The 25,055-nt window shown below is 46.8% G+C and overlaps 1 protein-coding gene across 2 annotated transcripts in view; it reads right to left on the bottom strand.

Annotated features, from left to right (window-relative positions):
• Positions 1-6,606: 6,606 nt before the first annotated feature.
• The window catches only part of Incenp (inner centromere protein), a 31,579-nt gene continuing 13,130 nt past the window's right edge, over positions 6,607-25,055 (bottom strand). The window contains exons 8-19 of one of the 2 annotated variants that reach the window (XM_026407612.2): positions 24,529-24,580; positions 23,781-23,895; positions 23,574-23,708; positions 23,131-23,142; positions 17,055-17,164; positions 16,857-16,977; positions 16,353-16,475; positions 15,211-15,434; positions 13,617-13,692; positions 13,347-13,454; positions 11,333-11,483; positions 6,607-9,998 (exon numbers count right to left, since the gene is read on the bottom strand). In XM_026407612.2, coding sequence (XP_026263397.2) covers positions 9,784-9,998; positions 11,333-11,483; positions 13,347-13,454; positions 13,617-13,692; positions 15,211-15,434; positions 16,353-16,475; positions 16,857-16,977; positions 17,055-17,164; positions 23,131-23,142; positions 23,574-23,708; positions 23,781-23,895; positions 24,529-24,580 — 1,442 coding nt within the window. In that variant the 3' untranslated portion in view covers positions 6,607-9,783. The remainder of the gene's footprint in view (positions 9,999-11,332; positions 11,484-13,346; positions 13,455-13,616; positions 13,693-15,210; positions 15,435-16,352; positions 16,476-16,856; positions 16,978-17,054; positions 17,165-23,130; positions 23,143-23,573; positions 23,709-23,780; positions 23,896-24,528; positions 24,581-25,055) is intronic. The other variant, XM_026407613.2, reaches the window with a different exon arrangement.

Here is a 25,055-nt window from a genome sequence, read left to right on the forward strand (position 1 = left end):
CAAGAGCATGAGGAAATACTAGTGCTAGATCTAGGCAGGACCCAGGCACAGGAAAATGACCCACACTAGGCACTGGTTGCTCTGCAAGAGGGCGTGATAGGTCAATTAATAGTGGAGTTCAAGACCTACCTAAGAGATTGCTCATTTCTTTTCCCCTCAGGTTGAGTCAAGAGAAAAACCTAGGAAAAAAAGTTAAATAGAAGCAGAAAGGCCCTTGAAGGGACAGCAGCCCATGAAAACAGGATTAAGCTGATTCTGAAATCTGTGTCTCCGGGCATTCTGATGTGTCAAGTTCTGGCAGGAAGAAGGTAATATAATCAGAAGATGACACCATCCCAAGTCTTAAATTACTTTCACAATGTTTTTGCCAAAACATTATGCAGAACACAATTTTAGAAAGCAGAAAAAGAGCCGGGCATGGTGGTGCAAGCCTGTAATCCTAGCGAGGCTGAGACTAAGACAGGAGGATCACAAATTCAAAGCCAGCCTCAGCAATTTACCAAGGCCCTAAGCAACTCACTGAGACCCTGTCTCTAAATAAAATATAAAAAAGGGCTAGAGATGAGTTCAATTCCCAGTACAAAAAAAAAAAAAAAAAAAAAAAAGCAGGAAAAGAAGGAAATATAAGATTAAATATGTGTCTGGTGCCGGGAGAGCCACACTGAATGACCACGCCTTCCAGTCCTGATGCACCAGGCTCTGACCAACCACTGCATTCATTGTGGCTTGGGCAGTGACCCACTAGATAGCAAGGAGGTCTTCTTTATGGGCGTAACCCTAGGGTTGAGTTACGCCTACCTGTTCCCTTGTAGTCCTGCCCCTTCTGCCCTTTTATGGATAGAACTTTGTAAGAACAGTGCCCCCCCCAATAAAAGGTGACTTCCAAACGTGTTCTCTCTCACACACACACACACATCAGCCTCTCCTGACTTTCTCTTGCTCTCTCTTTGGGGAGCCTGAGGTCAAGAGCTAGGGAAGCCATCCTGAAGCTTGTGTAAAGGTAAATTGTGTCTGTGTTTTATTTTGTGTCCCTGAAAATTCACACGAGCCACCTTAGTTCAGCTGCCTACATTGGTCATAGACAGTATGTGTGTGCGCGTGCATGTGTGCATGTGTTTTGTGTATTCATGAGAAATAAAAGTTTTAAAAAGATCTGTAGGGGTTCCAGACGGTTGTTTAATCAGAGAGTTTGGGGTTTTTTTGTTTGTTTGTTTGTTTGTTATTTCAACAGCGTCTCACTAAGTTGTCCAAGCTGACTGGTCCCCAACTTGCCATCCCCCTGCCTCAGCCTCCCATTTCCTCTTTACAAGCATGTGCCACCATGCCTGGCGAGGGAAATTTTCTTTTTTCTTTTTTTTACATAATTATGATAAATATATTTGGTGAAATAAAAAAGACAAGATTCAGAATTCTGGAAGATAACTGAAAATAATAAAAATCAAAATATCAAATTGAAAATATATCTGCAATGAAGAACACAATGTTAGGTTTCCACACCTTTTGCTACCTTGACATGGGATGTTGCAGTAAGAAATGTCTAAATGTGGGAGTGAGTTTGGAACCAGCATGTATCCTGGGAAGAAATACATGCCAGGTACAGTGGCACACGCCTGTGATCCCAGTGGCTCAGGAGGCTGAGGCAGGAGGATCACAAGTTCAAAGCCAGCCTCAGCAACAGCGAGGCACTAAGCAACTTAGTGAGACCCTGTCTCTAAATAAAATACAAAATAGGGCTGGGCATGTGGCTCAGTGGTTGAGTACCCCTGAGTTCAATTCCTGGTACCAAAAGAAAAAAAAAAAAAAAAAGAAATACAGGCTCATGTTAGAGTCCAAATTGCCCTGGACAGACTCAGCGGAAGTTGGAACTTTTATGACACTCCTGTTGAACACTCACAGGAAAGAGGAACGTGTTATCAGAGAGCAAAGGGGAAGGGCTATTTACGATGCAGTGGCAGAAAGTTATCAAAATTGTTTGTCTGCTGACCAGGTCAAGATACCACCATGCCTGGGTTCTTGGTTACCCACATCATTCCAAACCAATCCTTCTCCTTTTCCAAGGCACTGCTCACTCAGTTTAGAGTAATGTGGTCACAAACATGCAGACAACACACCCTAAGTAACTGAAGCAGGAGTCCACTAAGATGTCACAGTGTCCCTGCCACTCCTGCAGTGGTGGTTTCTGCCATGCGACCAGCGCTACCTTCATGAAAGAAGTTTCGGTTCATAAGTAATTGCTAGGGAATTTTAAAGAGACTCTCATGACCTTTAATACCAGCTCCTAGATGGCCTCTCCTAGCTCCCGCCTCCAGCCACCTAATGCAGTGGCGGTGGGAGAGAGAGAGAGAGAGAGAGAGAGAGAGAGAGAGAGAGAGAGAACGTCAGGGAGTGAGCTTTTATTGGAGAACAAAAAATTCCAAGGAAAATCCCATCCAATGAAGGTTAAGGGGGGGCAGCATCCCAAGGTCAGGGGTGATGACTGGGTCTTCAGGGCAGTGGCCAGGCACGCCTCTGCACGGACCAGCCCTCGGACCTGGAAAAGGAAGGCTCTGACACAGCTGTGTCTAAGCGCCTCTCACCCCGCCAGGGAAGTAACTCAAATCACGTTGAGGATGGCCTCCCACAGTGGCTGCCCCCCCAACACCTTTACAAGGTTTCTGAGGCCAAGCAGTTCATTCTAGGAGCCCACATTGGGGGTAACCCCATAGTTATTTTGTTAAAGAATCCCAGCACAGGGACCACAGGGGACACTCAGTGGGCTCCTTTCTTGGCTATTCTCTAATCACAATTGAGACACTAAATACACTCTTGAAGTTCCCCTCCTCTGCTTCCCTGGAACCAATTCTCCACTGCCACGGACCCCTCCAGACTAGAGGCAGAGCAGACAGAGCAAATAGAGATCCAAACAAATGTCATAGCATGCATGAGTTATGGCCTCCTCTTCTTTTAGCTCCAAATTAAGCTGAAATGAACCTCTATTACCAAGATTAAAGCTTCATAGCCTGATGTGGTGGCCCACACCTGTAGTCCCAGCAACTCAGGTAACTAAGGCAGGAAGATCACTAGTTTGAGGCCAACATCAGCAACTTAATAAGACCCTGTATCAAAATAAAAAATAAAAAGTACTAGGGATGTGGGTCAGAGGTAAAGGCACCTTTGGGTTCAATCCCCAGTACCATAATAATAACAATAATGTTATTAATAATAATATTATTAATGATAATGTTATTGTTATTATTATTATAAGTTTTATGAATTTAGTCAACTAATCTGAACCAGTGTTGGCCTTCATGTCCACACTCACAATAAAATCAAGTGTCTGTCAAGGTATGATCATGTATAATGCAGCTTAGCTCACCACTACAAGACAATGAGTGTGCTTCCCTTCTCAGCATGCAAGGTAAACTGCTTTTGTGGAAAAATTTCAAACTTCATTAGACAGCGGTGGGGATGTGGTGGAGTTGACCACGCAAGTTATTTTTTATTGACTGATTAAGGGATCAAGCTCAGTAAGGGATACAAGTCCGAGCTTCAGTAGCTCAGACTCTGGTTTTATGTGCTACCATCCAGGTTTCTATAGATGTCCAAAGGAGCCTCAGTTGAGCTCCAAAAGACTCAGATGATGACTGTAGCTGGGGCTCCAGGTAATCTGTAACCCCTTGGAATACAGGTGATGGCTTTATATGGTTTATATCTAAAATGTTCTTCCTCTTTCTCTCCCCCCCCCTTCCATCCCCCATCACGAAGTGAGCCTCTTGCTCAACCACATGTTCCCAGCCAAAATGTTCTGCCTTGCCTCAGGCCCAAAGCAATGGAGCCAAATGACCATGAACTGAAATCTCTGAAACCATGAGAGAAAATAATTTCCTCCTTCAGGTTTTTTCCACAGTATTTTGTCACAGCATCGAGCTGCTGACAGAAGACTGCTTCCCTTCTAAGCCTCCTCTGCCTTCTTTCCTAAACCTTGTCTAGGAATCTTTGCATCACAGAAGCCTAAAGGGAGCAAACAAAGGCTATAACGATGGCTCTGGCCAAGCAGAACTTGCCCAGCATTCAGACTACCTCAGCTCATAGCCCTCAACTCCACTATAGCACGTGGACTTGGACTTGTGCTATCACAAGCAGATGGAGTCAGAAAGGCTTGTCCACCTCTACCTGAGCCTTACAGGGCAGCTAAGTAACTCAGGTTTGACAAGGATGTGTGTCGGGTAAGGAAGGGGTGGGCCACAGTGAGGGGTGGGGTTGGCAGTCAGGGACTGGTCTTGCTGAAACAAAGGAGCCTGGGTAAGCCTGTGTGGCATGGCTCTGGCTAGGTGGTGAAGAGGGGCCCACTTCTGTCCCTATAGTAGGATAGGTTGTGTACAGCATCCCTCCAGCAAGGGGGCAAAAATAAGTTGGTGGCTAACAGTGACTTTTGAAAAGCAGAGGGATTATACATGATAGTACAATCCATGTAGAACTAAAAAGAACCAGCAATTTTTTAAAAAGCAAAGGGGTTTAATTTTGATGAACTATAATTTATTACTTTTTTATACTTTATACTTTTTGTGTCATGTAAGAAATCTCTGTCAAACACAAAGACACTTAAGATCCGTTTCCTGTTTTCCTCTAGAAGTCTTTAACATTTTTAGCTTTTACATTTAGGCCTATGATCCATCATAAATTAATTCCGATATATGTAAGGACATGTAATAATTTTTCAAATATATCCAACTGGACCAGATAAGATGTTGAAAAAGCATGCCCCCCCCACACTGAACTTCCTTTTTACCTTTATTGAAAACAAAGCAATTAGATATGGTATAGAACTATTTCTAGACTCTTGAAATTCCAGATCTCCATCTACCATGATGCCAACACCATACTGTCCTGATTTCTGTAGCTTTGTATTGTCTTAAAAAGTCCTGTTGTGTGACCTCTCCAAATTTTTTTTTTTTGTCATTTGGGTTATTAAAAACTCTTTGTAGTTAAATATGAATTTTTAAACTAATTTGTAATAAACTTTTATCCTTCCATCCTCCACTGGGCTTGGTTAAGGCTGAATAAAATCATTGGGGAAGACTGACATTTTAAAAATATGGAGGATCCGACCCACAAACACAGTATATACCCCATGTCTTCATTCATTTCCCTCAGAAATGTCTTGTTATTTTTCACTGCATAGGGCTTCAGATCTTTTTTTTCCTCAAATTTATTCCTAAGATTTTGATATTTAACATTACTGAAACTTCTATTTTTATTTGAATTTGATTGCACATAGCCAATACACAGAAATACAATAAAATTTTGCATATCATTCTTGTATCCTGCAACCATACTAAACTGACTTACTACCTACCGGCCTTTGGTTAATAATACTGGATTCTCTAGAGGTTATCATCATTTGTTTTTGTGCTAGAAATTGAACCCTGGGCCTCTCATGCCAAACACACACTCTGCCTCTGAGCTACACCCCCAGCCCCTGAAGATCCTTTCCAATATATATATATATATATTTTTTCCTACTGCACTCTACAACCTCTAGAGAAATGCTCAGAAGTAGAGTTGGCATCCTTGCATTGAGCTCAGTTTAAGGTCTGCATTCAGACATTCACTATTTAGTATGCATGTTAGGTTTGTTTTGTGGGTTTTTTAAATAGAAGCTTTATCAAGGTGAAGAAATTTTCTTTAAATCCTAAATGTACTTAGAGCATTTACCATGAGTTATTTGCATAGAATTGTTGAACTTCTCCATCTACTTAGTCATGATTTTCCTTTAGCATTGTTAATGTGGTAAATTTCATTAACTTTCCAATGTTAACTCTACCTTGCATTCCTGAAATAAATCTCACTTAGTCTGTTACCCAGTGTATTTATGAAGGTATTTTGTAGAATCTGATTTGCTAAAATTTTGTTGAAAATGTGTTTATGTTCATGAGGGATGATGATCCAATTTCCTTGAAACACCTGTGTGTGGTTTGGGGATCAGGGCAATACTGGCCTCAGAAGACTCAAGTGTTCTTTCCTCTTTAGTTTTCAGAGAGAAGTTGTGTAAAATTAGTATTATTTCTTCTTTTAAAATGTGGTAACAAGTACCACATCTATACCTAGAGTGTTCTTTGTGAGAGGAACTAAAAATCAAATTCTCTTACAATAGGACTACTTACACAACTCACAATAGCTAGACTGTAGAACCAACCCAGATGCCCTTCAATAGATGAATGGATAAAAAAAAAAATGTGGCATTTATACACAATGGAATATTACGCAGCACTAAAAAAATGACAAAATCATGGCATTTGCAGGGAAATGGATGGCATTAGAACAGATTATGCTAAGTGAAGCTAGCCAATCCCTAAAAAACAAATGCCAAATGTCTTCTTTGATATAATGAGAGCAACTAAAAACAGAGCAGGGAGGAAGAGCAGGAGGAAAAGATTAACATTAAACAGAGACATGAGGTGGGAGGGAAAGGGAGAGAAAAGGGAAATTGCATGGAAATGGAAGGAGACCCTCATTATTATACAAAATTACATATATGAGGTTGTGAGGGGAATGGAAAAAAAAACAAGGAGAGAAATGAATTACAGTAGATGGGGTAGAGAGAGAAGATGGGAGGGGAGGGGAGGAGGGATAGTAGAGGATAGGAAAGGTAACAGAATACAACAGTCACTAATATGGCATCATGTAAAAATGTGGATATGTAACCGATGTGATTCTGCAATCTGTATTTGGGGTAAAAATGGGAGTTCATAACTCACTTGAATCTAATGTATGAAATATGATATGTCAAGAGCTTTGTAATGTTTTGAACAACCAATAAAAAGAAAAATAGGACTACTTAGGTTTTCTATTTCTTGAGTAAACTGAGATAATTTCTACCTTCCAAGGAATTTGTGTTTATTTCATTTAAATCATCAAGTGTGCTGCCCTAAGTGTTTCAGATAGTCTCTAATGATCATAAACATCTGCATAATCTGTAGTGGTGTGATCTCTCTCCTGACAGGGGTAATCTGTCATATCTTTTTCTCCTAACCAGTCTAGACAGAGGTTTATGAATTTTTTAAGCTTCTCAAAGAAACAGCTTTAATTTTCTGCTGTTTTTCTGTTTTCTCTCTCTAGTGTCACTGAATTCTGCTCTACTTTGCTACTTTTCTTCTTACACTTCAATTTGATACTGTTTTTCTACTTTGGAAAAGTGGAAATAGAAATTATTACTGAGACCTTTTTACTCCTATCATAGGCAGTTAGTCCTATAAATTTTCATCTGAATATTACTTTAGTTGCACCATAAGATATAAGGCCAACACACAAAAATCATTTGTATTTCTATATATCAGCAATGAACAAGCATAATTCAAAAATTAGAAAAACAAAACTATTTATAATAATGGCCAGAAAATAAATATTTAACAAAATATGTACAAGATAATGTATGCCAAAACTACAATGTGCTGATGACAGAAACTATAAAACGTGAATACACGGAGACATATCACATGCACGAATCACAAAACTCACTATTGTAAGTATGTGAATTTACCTCCAAACTCATCTATAATGAAATTCCAATGGAAACCCAAGCAGGACTTTTGTATAGATAGACCAATTCTAAAATATATGTAGAAAGGTAAAATTAATAGTAAAAACAAATTGGAAAGGAAAAAGAAATCTGGAGGGTTTAAATTATCGGATTTTGAGATTATTACAAAGTATGGCAATCTTGGCCATGTGGTTTTGGCAAAAGAAGAGACACAGATGAATGAAGAAAAAAAGTCCTATATAGGCCCATATGAATGTGGCTAACTGATTCTTGACAGAGATACAAAGGACATTCAGTGGAGGAAGGACAGTCTTTTCAACAAATGGTGCTGAAACAACTAGACATCCGTCCACGTGCCCCAAATAAAAACAAAAAGCATGAACCTCACACTTTAAAAAGTTATCTCAAACTAAAAGTTATCTCATGTCTAAATATAACATTTAGAATAAGAAAACATTCAGAAGGAAACATACAAAAGCTTTGGGACTTGACGCTAAACAAAGATTTCTTTTGGACATGACACCAAAAAAGTATAACCCATAAAATGATAAGTAGACTTGCTGAATTTAAAATGTTTGCTCTGTGATTGGAAGTAAATGAAAAGGCAAGCTGCAGAACGGCAGAAAATAGTACAGAGCACGTATCTGGCAGCAGATTTGTATTTACACCACGCAAGGATTCTTAAATTTAATGGTTAAACAACACAATTTAGGACTGAGACTTGAACAGATTCTTCACCAAAAATGATATACAGAAGGCAAATAGGCACTTGAAAAAATATTCACCCTTTTCAGCCTTGAGGAAATATTAAAACCATGAGACACCACTACACTCCTATTATAGTGGATAAAGAAATACGGACAACATCAAGTGCTGATCAAGACACAACTGAAATTGCCTTTCTGTTGAATAAGTGCTTCTTGGACACGCTGTATCAATATGCTTATCAGAGTGAAAATTTGATGTTATGATTTCAGACAAAGACATGCTCTCCAGTTTACTTAACGTAAGTTTCCAGTCAGGAGAACAGATGGAACAAATCTGCATGTCCACCATATTTGAATGAACTGTAAAATGTTTTTCTTCGCATGGGCAGAATCTTCTAACTTTGGTTTATCATGTGTGTTCACAATTTCTTTTCTTTTTAAAGCATTCTTCTATTTAGCCTTTATTTTGTCCTAAAGTAGGGGTCAGGAAGTTTTTCTGTACAGGTTCAGACAACAAAAATTGTCAGCTTTATAAGCCACAAGGCTTCTGCTGCAAAACTTAATTCTACCCTCAAGTGAGAGCAGGTGGGGACGGACAGACCAACCAGCATTTCCAATCTGCATGTTCCAATAAAACTAAAAGTTGACTGTGGCTTGATCTGGCCCATGGGCCATAGTTTACCAACCTCGACTCTAGGGACTTAGAGCAGCAGGACACCTAGTAGCCAGGACCAGGGCCACTCTTGATTGGCACCAACCATTTAATTAGCAGCTGTCTGGTTTCAATGTTGGGGCACTCTCACACTGCCCTGGTCCCAAGGTGGTCTCAAAGGACCTCCTTTTTTTCTAATCAGAGCTCATGCATTTGAACTCTTTCAAGTCCTTTCACCACCCATGCAGCAAGGGTGGAGCCTGAGGAGTAGCTAGGCTGAGGGACTAAGTGGCAGGGCTGTGTCAAGGCCTAAGTCTTTCCAAAAGAATGAAATTCCTTTACTAACCAAGCATCTTCACTGCCCCATCACGAAATCATTAAAGTGTCTCCCCAGGTATTGGATTCAGCCCTCAAGTCAGTACCTCTGGGGCGGGATCCCACCACCAGTGACCACGGAACACACCCAGGTGAAGGAGCAGTGCCTTGCTTCTCCAGACGGTCTGTTGGCCAGAGACACATGCCTGCAGGACCAGGATCCAGGGCATGATGCCACAGAGCCTGGTCTTCACGACATCCACAGAAGGCTGGAAAGAATGCACTTTATTAATCTACCTCTAAAACTCTACAGACTAAAATTCTGCTGAATTGTAATAATCTATTTACACAGTGCTGCCTGCAGGCTGGTTAGGGCTGGGCCTGCTTCCTCCCCAGCCATCCACCAAGCCCATGGCCCCCACAGGCCTGGGGCCACCTTCCATCTGCAGCACAAACACCCGCACACCAAGGAGGCTCACAGCCACCTGACCAAGCCCTCAGCACTGACAGACCAAGCAGGAGGATGTCAGCCAACACAGAGACAGACAGACAGATGGGCGCAGAGACAGCAGAGAGGCCATGGGCCTGCTTCAGTACTTCTTCAGACTGTGGACCAGGATGCCAGGAGTCCTGGTGCCCCGCAGGGGCGGCGAGTTCCAGACAGCCGAGCTGGTGCGCTTGTGGTAGCGGGGCTTGCTCTTCTTGAAGATGTCCTCCAAGTCAGGCAGGAGAATGGGTCCAAAAATCTCATCAGTGTTCAGTGGGTTACAGTATTGAGAGATGACAGCCTGTGAGAACTGGGCGCCTATATGGAATGCAGAGGCCTGGTCAATGTCTTAGGCGCTCCATGAGGTCCCTGTCCCTTGCTCTACACACAGCCCTGCCACTCTTGCCACCCAAGCATGCCCTGCCCCTGCTCCTCTTGCAGAGTCTTCTTCAGACTCACCCGCCACCCACACCAGCTCTTGTTCGTCTGCAGTCCTCTGGCAGCTGAACCAAAGTTCCCCAAGAGCGGACAGAAGCAGGTGCTTTATTTTCCCTGTTGTGTAGATGGAAGACTTGCCCCAGGGAACAGAGCCCGTGGCTAGTGGAGCCAGGCGTGAAGACAGGTCTCGCCCAGAGCTGAAGCACCAAGCGAGCCTCCTTGCCTCAGAGCACAGGCTGACCGGGGACAGAGCCAAGGCCGTGAGAGGGCACAGCCCTGCCAGCAAAGCTGAGGAAGACCCTGAGGGATCAGAGGTAGGAACGTGCACCCAGCACTTGCCGGGCATCGGGCGCCACTCTGCACTCATTGTATTCCCCAAAAATCTCCTGAGCCAGGTTTTACTGTTAACCCAGCTAACAGATAAGTAAACTGTCTAAGGTCAACTAAGCTTAGGTGGCTTCTCTGCTGGCACTGGCCCCTGCTCACTGCAGCCTCTTGGGTGACTTGACACTTCTAGTTCGACCAAGATTCCAGCTATCGTGGGGTTCAAAGGAAGTGAAATTGACAAAAGCAAGCTGTCTTCTGTAGAGCGCTGACCCCCTGTGGGATTCCGGGCTGGGACCGGTCTGGCCCTCTGGAGGTCTGCATCCTGCCCCGACCCCCAGCACACACCCTGCAAACCACTACTGATGGCACCAGGCCCTGCTCCACGCCGGCAGCCTCGCTCACCCGCACGCTGTTTAGATGCTGGGGCCTATAAATTCCAGGTCAAATCCTGATCAAGTGTCCCGTGGCCCTCCTCCAGGTCTTTCCTGCCATTCCCAATGGCTTGAAGCCCCTGGCTCCAGCTCTTGGCACTCTGCCTAAACCCTACTACCATCCTCAGCCCGACAGGTTGCTAATGTGGGTCTAAGCCTCATTGGCCCTCTTGAGTGGGGCTCTAAGAGGAGCTTGAGTCCATCAGAGCGCCTGGTAGCATGCCTTGCCTGGGCTGGCCACAATGTACTCACTAAGAAAACAGGCACCCACCACCCTAGACTGGTCCTCAGATGAGCCCACAGGCCCAATGCAGGCTTCTTAGGCCAATTTCTCAAGCTGCCAACCCCAGCACAATAGCCTGGCCCCCTGCAACAGTCTACCTGCCATTTCCAGGGCCTGAGAAAGTGAGGAGAGGCAAAGGCCTGAGTCTCCTGGGCACTCTAGGCCCTGCTTACCTTGGGCCCAGTGGGGAATAGGCTTCCGGGGGTTGGCCTCATCATCAGTAGAGTCATCACTATTCAGGTCCATCCCATAATCATCTGTAACGATTATGGGGCAGGTCCTGGGCCCTTGTGGAGTCATTTGATATGAGGTACAAACTGGAGACTGGGGGGAAAAAAAAAAAATCAATATGGCCATCACCTCCCTTCCCCTACCCTCCTACATCCCACCACTGGGGGACGCTGGGCTCCAGCCACCTTCCCTCACCTCACAGGAAAAAACAAAAGGTTTAGGGTCACATTTTAATCTTAAAAAGCCACAGAATACATACTACTCTGCATATTCATTTTCCACACAAATATTTTTCCAGGTCAGTGTGTCCAGATTCACCTCTCAGATCCATGATCTTCAACTTAACCCTCCGACACAGATGGACAGACCCAACTTCCAGTTTTCAACATCTTAACTTTGCTGCTGTGAAAACCCTTCCTTCACACTGTTTTGTTTGGTATCATCACAGAACTGAAAATAGCTGAAATGCTCAGCAGGAGCTGGCTAAATTCTAGTATAAAGGATGGGGACACAGACATCGAAAATAAGAAATGCACAGGGGGCAGAGCTGGGGAGAGAGATTGGCCAGACTACATTGTTATATTGTGTGCCTGCACCAACAGGCACCAACGAATCCCATCATCACCTACAACAGTAATATACCAAGGGGAAAAAATGTGGAAATGCACATATGTTGATATCTCACTTCAGTTAGAAGGGCAAACATCAAGAATAAAACAAAAATAAATGTTCAAAAGGGTGTGAGGAAAAACGAACATTTTTACACAGTTGATGGGATTATGTATCAGTACAACCACTATGGAAATCAGTATGGCAGTTCCTCAAAAGACAGGAATGAAACCACCATATGACCCAGCTATGCCACTGCTCAGTATCTACCCAAAAGAACCAAGCCAGTGCACTATAGCAACACAGACACGCCCATATTCATAGCAGCAAAATTTACAATAGCCAAATCACGGAACCAGCCTTTTTTTTTTTTAAAGAGAGAGAATCTTTTTTTTAATATTTATTTTTTAGTTTTTGGTGGACACAGCATCTTTATTTTATTTTTATGTGGTGCTGAGGATCGAACCCAGTGCCCTGTGCATGCCAGGCGAGCGTGCTAGGGCTTGAGCCACATCCCCAGCCCCTGGAACCAGCCTTGATGTTTACCGATAGAAAAAAGGTATATGTACATAATGGAGTTTTATTCAGTCGTAAATAAGAACAAAATTATGTCATTTGCAGGAAAATGGATGGAACTTGAGATGATGTTAAATGAAATAAGCCAGATTCAGAAACTCAAGGGACATGTGATTGTCTCTCATGTGCAGAAATTAGAGAGGAAAAAAGAAAAAAAGGGTGGTGGGAGGGGGAGGATCTCATAAAAATAGAAGGGAAACCAGAAGAACAGAGGAAGGGTATCAGAGAAGGAAGGACGGGGAGGGAAAGGGGAGGTAATGGGGAATGAGACTGATCAAATTATGCTGGGTGCATGTACAAATACATCACAATGAATTCCACTATTCGTATAATTATAATGCACCAGTTTAAAAAAATGGGGAAAAAAAGAAATGCACGTGTTGAAATGTCTATAATATACACTAAATGAAAAAAGAAAAATCAAACTTCCAAATAGTATATGGTCATACTCATTTAAAAATGTACAAGTGTATATGTATGGAAAAGTACGTCCATGTGTTTGTGTGTATGACCTGGTTACATATGTAAAACTCTAAGATATATATTAAGTTTAGTAGTTTCCCAAGGGCCCTTTTTTTAAACTTTATACTTTTATTAAAACTTTTTTTTTAGTAACAAATTCTACTTTTAGAATATAAAAATAATATACCTATCAAAAACAGTAGATACAACAAGGAGGTGGACCATCCTCCTTAAGGTCCTAACTTATAAAGCCCCTGTCTGGACAGAGTACAAGAGCAGGCCCCTGGCCACCCTGGGCACTGGCCTCACCTGCACATCTATGGTCACATTCAGGCCCTTGCTGGCTCCAGTCGCCTTCTTGGCTTTGCGCTCCTGCTCCTCCTGCAGCTGCTGCTCAGCCAGGCGCTGCTGCTCCTCCTGCAACCCAGCCAACAATAGGGTGTTGTATATGTGCCCCACTGCCACCCCAGGCAGCACAGCAGGCCAGGCAGGCCCTGCGCCAGAGACTGAAATCAGGCTACCATCTCCCCAGCCACAGCCCAGCAGGCCCAGAGAAGCCCACCCTTGACTTCCCCCTACCTTCTTCTTCTCCTGCAGTTCCCTCTGCAGTCGCTCCTTCTGTAGCCGCAGGGCCTTCTCCCTCTCCTGCAGCTCCCTGAGTACCAAGCAAGAGCCTGTCAGGGCAGGAAGCAGAGCCCTGGCCCTGTTCCCACCCTGCTAGGGAAACCATGCCAGTGGGTATGCCTTAGAGGATGGGATGGCAAAATGGGATACCAACTCAGAGCCACAACTGCACTTTTGCCCCAAAGGCAGGGTGTCTGCACCCTGAAGGGCCCTGCCTTGACAATCACTAGCATGCAGTTCCCACTCCATCACACAACTCAGGTCTCAGCCTCACTCTTCTCTTATGCGATGGGACTGTAACACCTTTCTTCTAGCATTGTCACAAGAGTCAAATGAAACCTTCTGTGCTACCTGCAATCATTCTAACCCACAGGGCAGACACCAGCTCAACCCATGAAGCAGAGGAGGGGCTGTGATGGATCTGGCATCCCCTCTACAACAAACTAGCTCATGACCTTGAACAAGTCACATAACCTTTCTGAACCAGTTATTTCCTCTGTGAAGTGGAGCTGATGGTTCCTAAGCCACAGTGAGCTTCAAGTGAGGAGGCAAGAAGCGTGGGTAAAACACAGCTTGGTACCCACCACGGCTACCATTATAATTATCCTGTCACCCCTCGTAGGGTGACAATACCACCCTGCACTATCCAATTCTAAAACCACATTAGCTGCCACCCCTTTCTCCTGTCTTGGACTTCAACCTCCAACTCTGTCCATAGGACTAGGGACAACTTTATGTCAATCAATAAGCACCAGAAGACAGCACTATCACAGTCCAGCCCTTTGGCTGTGACTCCTCACTTCTCCGTTAAGCCTGTATCCATCACAAAGATGGCATTTCCCAGGAGATGGGGCACGAAAGAGGACAGCTGCTGGGCCACACACACTCGTGGGCACAGTTCTCTCACATCTCCTGGCCAACAGTGAGTGTGGCTTTTGTCCCTGATATCCCCAGAACCCCAGCGACCAGGCACAGGTTGGCCTCAGGTAACTACTTGGAAAACTAACTGCAGAATCCTCTCCTGCCTCACAGAGACCACTCCTCGGCACAGCCAGCAGGTCCCAGGGTTCATGGAATCCAGAGTCCCCAAGGTGGGGAGCTGGGGTGGGAGGCACCCTGGGTCATCCTCATCACCATGGGGTATACATCTGGTGGGGGCAGGGCCCAGAGTGCTGAAGGCCCCATGCTGCATCACAAAGATCCCTCTGGCCCAAAATGCCAGTTTTGTTAACAGAAAAAACAAACCTGTGGGCTTCCGGTAGTCCCAGCCCACAGCAGCCCTGCTGGGAAGTGCTAGCCTGCCTGTCGCTGAGGAAAAGACATCAAAAAGGCAGCACCACTGCCTGCAGGCAGAACAGGCCCCGAGCCAGGCCACCCCTCCCATGGCTCCTGCGTCTGCTGTAGACAAAGTGCACCCTACTCGGAGGCCAGCAGCCATGGGCACCCGGCTCTGAAGGTAAGGAAAGAGCCTGCCAACCCAAGAGAAGCTGGAGACCACACACCGTCTCATTCCCACGCACGGGAAGGCAGGCTATGAGCAGGGCCTCACCTCTCGGCCTGGAGCCGCTCCTGCTCCCTCTTGCGCTCCTCTGCCAGCTGCCGCTCCTGCTCGCGTTGCTCTGCCAGCCGCCGCTCCTGCTCGCGTTGCTCTGCCAGCCGCCGCTCTTGCTCGCGTTGCTCTGCCAGCCGCCTGGCCTCGGCCTTGTGCAACCGCTCCTGCTCCTCCTCCTTCTTCTTCTGCAATTGCTCTTGATGGCGCCGCTCCTCCTCTTCCTGAGACAGCCGTGCAGAGGCGGGTAAGGGCACTCTCGCCAGCCAGGGCTCCCAGGAAGGGAGAGGCTGGCCGAAGGGGTGAGGGGCTGTACCAACCCAGGGTCCTCTGGCACAGGCAGCGGCAGGGGCTAAGCCGCCAGGTGGGCTGCCAGGTGAAGTTCTGTGAGCGCCACCATGGCCAGGCTGAAAAGGCATCTGGTGACACCAACAGAGGCAGATTCAACAAGCAAGGGCAGAGGCTGGAGTAACACTCAGTAAGTCACACCAGCTGTGTAACACTCAGTAAGTCACTTAACAACGCTGGCCATGGCTTCCTCATCCATAAAATGGGAACAAGAATAGTATCTGATGCCCCAGGGAGTTATGAGTTCACCCACATGACACTTAGGACAGTGCCCGCACAGAACTCCCTAATGACAGATTCCACTCCCTACAGGAGTGAGACACAGTTCCCAGGGAGAGGCAGGCCCCTCCTGTTCAGAGGAAGGGTGGCTCTAAGGGCAATCATGTGGAAGACTTTTAGCACATGCCAGACACCGCCTGACGACCTCACATCAGGTGACACTTTTAACCTTCACAATAACACTATCCAGAAGATACTGCTCCCACTGCAAGTAACAGAAGCAGAGAGGTCAGGTAACCTGCCCAAGGTAACACAGCTAACAAATGGCAGAGCTCTCAGAAGTCTGACTCCAAATGCATGCACCTCACCCTCAAAATGCCCTCTTCCTCAGAGACAGGGGGCAGGTTACAGTCACCATCCCCACCCCCGAGGTACTTGCTGTTCCTCCTCCTGGGCTCAAAGCAACAAGATCCACCAGAATCAACCCCAATAGAAGGTGTGCCCAGCAGGTTCTTGGGCACCAAGGCAGTGACCTTCCTGCCCACCCCCTTCCCTGCAGCCCTCCTGAATCGCACCTGATGGAGCCACTTGAGCCTGCGCGCTTCCTCCTCCTGCTTCCTACGCGCCTCCACTTCCTCCATCTTCCTGGCCGCCGCCTTTTTCTTGGCCTTCTCCTCTGCCAGCCGCTCCTCCTTGGCCTGCAGAGCCCGCCCGCACGTGCCCATTGGTGGAGGCCCTCACACAGCTCCACAGAGTAGGGCCCAGAACTGTGCGTGATGGGTACCGGTGCCACTAAAAACCGTGACTGCTCCCCACAGCCCAGAGAAAGGGCAACGGCCTCTATCCAGCGGGTCAGTTCTGCCTACTCGCAAAAGGCTGCTGGGAAAACCCAGAGCCCAGAATTTCAGCCCTTGGCTTGGTTCAGAATGGCCTTCAGGGCCCACGATACAGACAGGATAGCGTGTTAAACCCACAGCTTCCCAAGAGGCCCAGCCCCACCCCCAGCCTGCTAGGTCTGAGAGCTCAGGCCCCACCAGGGAGAGCCCACCCCGCATGGCAGCCCCAGCCCAGGCTCTCACCTTCTCGGTCTTCTCATCGATCTGAGCAAACTTCTGCTCTATCTGCTTCTTCTTCTCCTCCTTCATCTGCTCCACGCGCTCTCGGGCCTGCATCACCTTGCGGAGGCGCTCCTCACGCTTCCTACAGGCACAGAGAGTCTTACGAGACCCGGGAGGGCTGGGGCTGGGAAGGGCAGGGTCAGGGGCCAGGCCACTTACAGCTTCACCTCCTCCAGCCGCCGCCGCTTGTCCTCCTCCACCTTCTGCCTGCGCAGCTGCTCAGCCTCCTCCTTCCGCCGCAGGTTCTCCAGGCGTTGGCGCTCCTTCTCCTGGGGGTGAGAGGGGCTGGGACATGAGCAAGGACTAACCCCACTCCAAAGGCTGCCCAGCCTCAGCCAGGTGGACAGCAGCAGAGAATGTTCCTTAGAGGCAGAGGTGCCCCTAGCATGTCCTCCATGCTCACCCAGGCTGGGCAGGGGCTTCAGTCTCTGCTCCCAGGAGGATCCAAATGCCTCCAAGGGCCGGAGTCACAAAGCACCCTCAGCTGAGCCCTGCCAAGTTATGGGCAGCACAAAAATCAGGCTCAAAATTGAAATGTGTGTGCTGATTCAATAAATAATGCATTTGAAAAAGAGAATGGAGGCTGGGATTGGGAAGGGACAAGAAGACAGCTTTGACAGCTCTGGCTGCTGTTCTGCATAAGGGGCCAGCACACACACAAGCACTGTCACCATCATGCTTTATAACGTACACTATTTGTGAATACTTTATTCTTTTGTGTACATCAACTATTTCAGAAGCATTGAAAACAATAAAGTATTGTCAAGTGCTAACAAAGGTTACTATGGTGAGACAGATTAAATATGATATTTCTTAATTTTCCGAATTCCCATGATAGAATTTTTTAAAACAAGTTTTTAAAAGTAGTAGTAGTAGTTGTATAGCAGATTGATGCTAGCACCCCATCTGGGCAGACCCAAAAAGCCACAGGAGGGCACAGTTAGGGCGTGGACAGTCAACAGGAGCCCCACACCCTCCCTGGCCAAGGGCAAGTCTGCTGTTTTCCCCCTAAATGGTCTGGGGCTGAAAATAGAGGCTGAGGCCAAGACCATAGCCCTGCATACACCACCCTCAACTGGCTTCCACTCCCTCTTTGGACTCAGCTTCCAATAGCCAGCCACCCCGCTCCCCCTCCAACTGGTTACTATCAGTTTCTCCCTGGCTCCTGGCCAACTGACCCTGACAAGAAGAGCACTCCCACCCAGAAATCTAGCAGGGACGTGGCACGATCCTCCTGAAGCTCTGGTTAAGGGCTAGAGCACAGTAGGCACCCACCACCTATTCTTCCCACCTATGACAGTCACAAAACCTGGCAGAACGCAGAGAACAGCTACTTGAAGCCTCTGAAGAATAAAGCAGCAGGCAGACCTGGAAACAAGACCAGACTCTGAAGCACCAGCAATAAGTTCTCCTTTACCTCTCCTGCCCAGCCCAGCCTGAACTCAGTGCAACCTGAAACCCCAAAGGGTCAGGATCAGCTGGGTGCAGAAGGAGAACTCCAAGAAAAGCCCCCTAGATCTGACTCAGGGAGCAGAAAGAGAAAGTCTAACAGAGACAGTACACAAATCCTTTCTGTCATGGTAACCAGGGGCTGCAGCAGACTCCAGACTATGGAACTATGTTCCTGAAAGTCTAGGCTCAACCTTGTTTATTACTCTTTGTTACTTGGTCTTTCTGCCAGGTGACCCTGGGTGCAGTCATAGAAGCACAAGGCAGAGCCAGGTAACCAAAGTCCTAGCTCCCTGGATGGAAAAGGAGAGTTCCAGAGAACGGGAAAGTACTGAAGGAATCAGGAAAGGGATTCCATGGATTATTTATGAGTTCCTAGGCTCTATTCCAGGCTGCAGATACAAGCATCTGACTCTAATTATCACACCCAAAACTAAGATAAAACAGATCACCTTCAAGCCCCTTCGGACTGGCACACACTCCGCTAGACCCATACAGCAAAGGCTTGAAAACATGAACCGACTTTGGATGCACATGCCACAGAAGACAGACGGGAACCTGCAGCCTGAAAACGAATCAAGTCGCTTGCTGCTAAATTGCAGAGTTGGTAAAAATATCAACACTCTCCATAAGATTTAAACAAGACCCAGAGCCTCAAGCCTAATAAGAAGAACATTGAGGAGACAATCCAAAAATCACCTCAACATGCAGAGAAACAGGAAAATCTCAACTGACATGGGAAAAAACAATTAACAGACTCCAAGGTGGCATGGTTGTTGGAATTTATCTGAAAAAGACTTTAGAATGGGTATTTCAAAAATGCTCTGATAAGTCATCACAAATATTTTCCCGAAAACTAGACAAACAGAAAAATCCCAGCAAAGAAACATGAGATATAAAAGACACAAATGGAAATTTTAGAACTAAAAATGCAATAACTGAAACTTTAAAATTCAATGGATAAGTTCAACAGCAGAAAAGACAGGACAAATATAGCAAAACTGAATATAAATCAATAAACATTAATCAAATTGAACAGAAAAAGTTATTGAAGAAAAATTAACCAAACTCACTGTTTTAAGACAAAATCACAAGGTCTGCAGGCGCAGTGGCACATGCCTGTAATCCCAGCAGCTCAGGAGGCTGAGGCAGGAGGACTGCAGGTTCAAAGACAGACTCAGCAACTTAGTAAGGCCCTGAGTAACTTAGCAAGACTCTATCTCAAAATAAAATTAAATAAATAAATTGGGCTGGGGATGTGGCTCAAGCGGTAGCGCGCTCGCCTGGCATGCGTGCGCCCCGGGTTCGATCCTCAGCACCACATACCAACAAAGATGTTGTGTCCGCCGAGAACTAAATAAAATAAATATTAAAAATTCTCTCTCTCTCTCCCCTCTCTCCTCTCTCACTCTCTCTTTAAAAAAATAAATAAATAAATAAATAAATAAATAAATAAATAAATAGGGGATGGGGCTCAGTGGTTAAGTGCCCCTGGGTTCTATCCCTGGTATCAAAAAAAAAAAAAAAAAAAAAACAGGTCTTCACGTGATTCATTAGTATCTTATAATCTCACAAGGAGAGGAAGGTGATGCTTAAGAACATTTAAAAAAACAATGACTGATAATTCTGCCAAATCCAGTGAAATATATGATCTTGGGATTTAAGGTCAGTGAACCACATGACCTTAACAGGAGATGCATCCAAAACTATAAAGAAATCCATGAACACATGCATCATAAGCAAACCTAAAAACTAGAAACAAAAGTAAAGTATTAAAATCAGACAAAATAAAAGGATACACTCCCTACAGAGGAACAATATTTGGAATGACTAAAGATTTCTTATGAGAAGGAAATTTTTAAAGTTTTTAAGAAAAAAAAAATTATACCCAGTGTAAGCATCTTACAGAAATAGGAAGAGAGCTAGGCTCCTCAGATGAAGAGAATGAGTTGCCAGCACACCGATTCTAAAAGAACCATTAAAAGAAGTTTTCCTCTCCACAAAGAAACATGAAATACCCAGAACAAAGAAAGAGCAACAGAACTGGCAGATACCCAGGTCAAGAGAAAATTCTTTTCCTCTTGAGTTCAACAAGAAATTCAGCAGTTGAAAGCCAAAATTAGAATGTATCTTAATGGAGTCAAAACCAAAGGGTGTAATTTGCAAGACAACTAGAGCAACAGTGGGGGAGGCCAAGGGGCCCAGGGGGAGGTTTTTGCACATGCCCACACTGGGGAAATGGTGGCTCAACAGACTAAGTGGAACACGGAATTCCTGGAAACACCTGGAGAGAATGCTGCAGAAGGCTAGTCAAAATCACAGCAGATAAAATGGAACACACAAAAGTTTTCTAGTAAGCCTCTGAAAAAAGAAAAGGGGAAAGATCAAACAAAAAAAAAATGATAATAATAATAAAGTAATGGTGGCCCTAAATTCCAACCTATCATTAAATATAAATACATCAAATTAAGGCATTGTCAGAATTATTTTTTAAAAACCAAATATCTGCTGTCTGTAAGAAACACACTTTGAATATGATGGTTCAGATGCGTTGAAAGACCTTGGGCAGACAGCAGGAGGCTAATCTCCAAAGGTAGCTATGACTCAACAATTAACATGACATTCTCCAAAAGTCACCACCACACTGAGCTGAGGGCAAACAGGTCAATGGCTGCTATGATCAAGGCAGAGAGATGGTATGACCACACAGGGGCTGCTACTGGCGCTCTGTGGTGATGGAGAGGTTCTGCATCCCAACTGTGATGGCGGTTACAGAAATCATGTTAAAATTCATTGAACTATACTCCCCACCCCCCCGCAAAAAAAAAAAAGTCCATTTTACTGTAAGATCACTGTTTCAAACAAAACATTTCTTAAAAAGTGAAGAGAAAAATGGGAGGAAAGAGAGACACAAGGAGCCACAAAAGTCAAGCTGGGTGCAGAAAAGGCCTGCGACACTGGGGCTCCACGCGGAGGGAGGAAGGGCAGGCCTTCAGCACACCCCAGCTCTGCAACTACCAGACCTGGGGAGAACAAGAGGAGGGTGGGGCCCACAGGCTTCTCCACCCAGCTGCGGCCATCTGCTCTCCTTCCAGGAAAGCACCTCAGAAGCAAAGGCCATATGGCACCCGACTGCCACCCTCTCCTCCTGCTCCAAGAGCAGAGCAGACTCCAACTTTCAGCAAGGCTCAGTGAAACAGAATTGTGTCCCAAAGCTCAAGTGACAGCTTTCCCAGCACAGACCAGAGCCCTTCATCTTGTTGCATTACAAATTTAGTAAGAAAACTTGGTGCTTCAGAGTAGCTTGTGTCACAGAATCTGTTTCTTCTCTGTCTGCTTCTCAAAAACAGGCTGGGTTGTTCCCGCTCCCCAGAGGCCCAAGCAGAGGCTGGGAGGACACCATGAGCCAGGGAAGCCCCTTCTGCCTCCAGAGCCCTCACCTAGGCAGTCTGTCCTGTACCCAGTGCTGGCTTTATACCAAGTCCTGCAGTAGGTACCTGACACAATTACTCTCTGGGTCATCAAATCTCTTTGAAGTTCTCACTAGTCTCTTCATTTTGTGACCAAGGAAACATAGGCCCAAGAAAGTGTGGCCCCTGGTTTTTCAGCTAAGGACTGTCCATACCCACCAGATGCCCTGTTCAGGGGCCTGGACTCCCCAGAGCAGAAAAGGGCAACGTCCCAGATGTCTCAGTCACACCCATGAGAACTGCAAATCTCTAATAAATCAGGGTGTGGGGCACACAAGGGCTAGCTAGTCCTCTTCACTACTGTGGGCACAGGAGCCTAGTGGGAGCCTAGCACAGTAACAGGAGTGTAGGGCCTCGGCCTCCTGGCTGACAAACTGCAAGGCACACTATCACCCCGTCCAACCAGGGAACGGGGCTCCCTGCAGGAAGGGCAGGCTCCAGACCCACCAGGCCAAGTACTGGGAAGCCCCTCCCACCTGCAGAGGTGATCCGCTGGAGGCAGAAGCCCTTCTGGTAGTCAGTGGGCAGCCCTCCAGGGCTCCCACAGGAAACAAAGGAACAAAGGTTAGCCTTGGCAACTGGCACAGGAGCCCAGCCTGAAAGCTAAGCAGGCCCGAGCTCCTCTAGGTTCTTACTCAAGGTCAGTAACCTGGCTCAGCTCAGCTGAGGTGTCTGAGAAGAGAACAGCTTCTATGGCCTTGTTTCTAGATGTCACTGCAACAATTCTACTGTAAGGTTTGGTGTTTTGTTTCCTTTCAATACTGGGGATTGAACCCAGGGCCTTGTGCATGCTGGGCAAATGCTCTACCACAGAGCTACAGACCCAGAGACAATTCTCTATTAATAGCCCAGTTCAAAGCCAGACCTCCCTCCCCCGTAGCTCCATCAACTCAAGGCTACTGCTTAGATCTGTGACCCAATAAATCTCAATGGCTCTGGGGACCAGAGACAATCTGTCTGTTCTCTTAGCAGACCCACAGGCCCCCAGTGCTGGGGACAGGGAAGAGAGGGGGTGGTAGGAAACAACTGGAGCTGTAGTCCCAGTGAACAGTTACAGGACACACCCTGTTATGTCCTTGCCAGAGCAAGGTCACAAGCAGAGGGCAGACTCAGCAGAGGGAGGACACCAGACCCCAGAACTTCTGAGTGCCTCCAATCAGCCACCCGGTGCCTCAAATGCCCCTCACCGCCATCCCCGTCTCTTCCTAATGCTCCCCTTGCAATGTTAGTGCTTCCACAGCTGTCAGTTACACAGACAGGGCTACCCAGGGAAGTGCTAGGTGAGCTGTTACAGGACAGGAACAGGCTTTACTTACGACAAAGCTGTACTGTGAAGAAGACAGGAAAAAAACAAGAGTTATTGCCAAGGTCCCAAACCTGGCAGTGACAGCAGGCGTCTGCTCAGAGCCTATACTCTCACTAGCAGTACCACCCCATGCCCACCTGCAGCGTCTGTGCCACTCCTCACCTGAGCCCTCATACTTGGGAGGACGGTGAGCACTGTAGGTCTGCTAGGCCCATCCTGCCACTTCCCAGCCCAGGGTTCACACTGAGCCACCAAGGCTCTAGGCCACAGTCCAGAGGACTAGAAGGTCAAGGCAGTGACCCCAGTGTCAAGCTGCTCATGGCCACAGAGCCTTGAACTGGCCCTTTATCAGAGCCAGGCCATACCTGCCTCTGCCTGTCTCTGTCCGTACCCACACTACTCCCAGCAGCCCCAGCTTGAGCAAAGCCGGACCAGAGAACGGGGCTCCCTCACCTTGGGGTCCACACGCAGGGGAGTATTGCGCTTGATGAAAGACTTCATGACACTGCTGCGGGACCCCGAGATTGGGGTCATGAGCATCTGGTTCCTCTGCACTGTGTGCAGAAAGGTCCGGAGGGGCCGTACCACCTGCCAGTGAGGAAAGAGATTAGGACAGGGCAAACAGGACAGGGAACAGCACAGAGTTGGGAGCCTACTCACCTTGCTGGCTGGGCAGGGTGGGGAAGGAGTCTTACACCTGGGGGGCTGCAGCTCCTCATCCCCCAGATGATGCTCGTCCAGTTCACTCATCGCCTGCTTATAGCTGCGTTTCCTCCTACCCAGGCACATTGGCAACGTCACAGGGCAGACCCATGCACCCTCCCCACACTCCACCATACCCCATAAAAAAACATAAAAAGTCAGCCCTAGCCGGGCACGGTAGCTCACGCCTATAATCCCAGCAGCTGGGAGGCTGAGACAGGAGGATCATGAGTTCAAAGCCAGCCTCAGCAAAGGCTGGTGAGGTGCTAAGCAACTCAATGAGACCCTGTCTCTTAATAAAATACAAAATAGGGCTGGGGATGTGGCTCAGTGGTCAAGTGCCCTGAGTTCAATTCCTAGTACCAAAAAAACAAGTCAGGATTCTGGACTGGAAGGGACTATAGAGTTGGGGTCTCCCTGGCCAGCCCTCTGACTCATGCAGAGAAAGGAAGGTGACCAGTCCAGGGTCACATAGCCAAAAATACTCAGAGGGACAGGGTTTATGACTAGATCACCCCATTCCCAGGCCAGTGCTGGCACCATAGCATTGAACAGCCTCCTTCAATAAGTCAGAACACAGGCCATGAACCCCAACAAGAAAGGAGCCCCTCAACAACGTCCCCCTCCTCATGCAAAGCCTTCCAGTTCATGCCCCTGTGGACCCCTTGAAAGAAAATCACCCACATGCCCCTTCCCAGGTGCAAACCTGACACTCCGGGGTGGCTCTCTGTGTCTATCTGCTTCATCAGTCTTGGCCTCTGTGAAGAGAGCAATTTCAACAGGGCTGCAGGACAATGTTGGTGGGCTGGGCATGGAGGGACTGGGAGAGGTGGCTCCCAGCTGGAGCTATAGGAGGGGCAAGGCTCTTCCTGGCAGCCCCCAGGGTGGCCCGTGACAGAAGTGTAAGCCTTAGCAATGTAGTCACTGGCTCTAAGGAATGGCAAGAATGGCAGGACAGTCCCACTGGAGCTACAGCCCCTGAAGCTCCATGCACAGTTGCTAAACTGTCAATGGGCCTTGAGCCGGTGACACCATGGCAGAAGGACAGGCTCCTGTACAGAGTCACCATGTGGAATGCAGGCTCAGGATTTGCTTCACACTAGGAGAAAGTGCCCCTTACTCCAAAGGGAACTTGCAGCCACCCTGGGGGCTATAGGGCTGGCACAACCATTGTCATGGACCCTGTCATAAAGAGAAGGAAGCCACAAAATCTTACAGCTACAGTATTCTCCC

The sequence above is a fragment of the Urocitellus parryii genome, chromosome 4 (genome assembly GCF_045843805.1).
Source record: "Urocitellus parryii isolate mUroPar1 chromosome 4, mUroPar1.hap1, whole genome shotgun sequence".
NCBI classification, from domain to species: domain Eukaryota; kingdom Metazoa; phylum Chordata; class Mammalia; order Rodentia; family Sciuridae; genus Urocitellus; species Urocitellus parryii.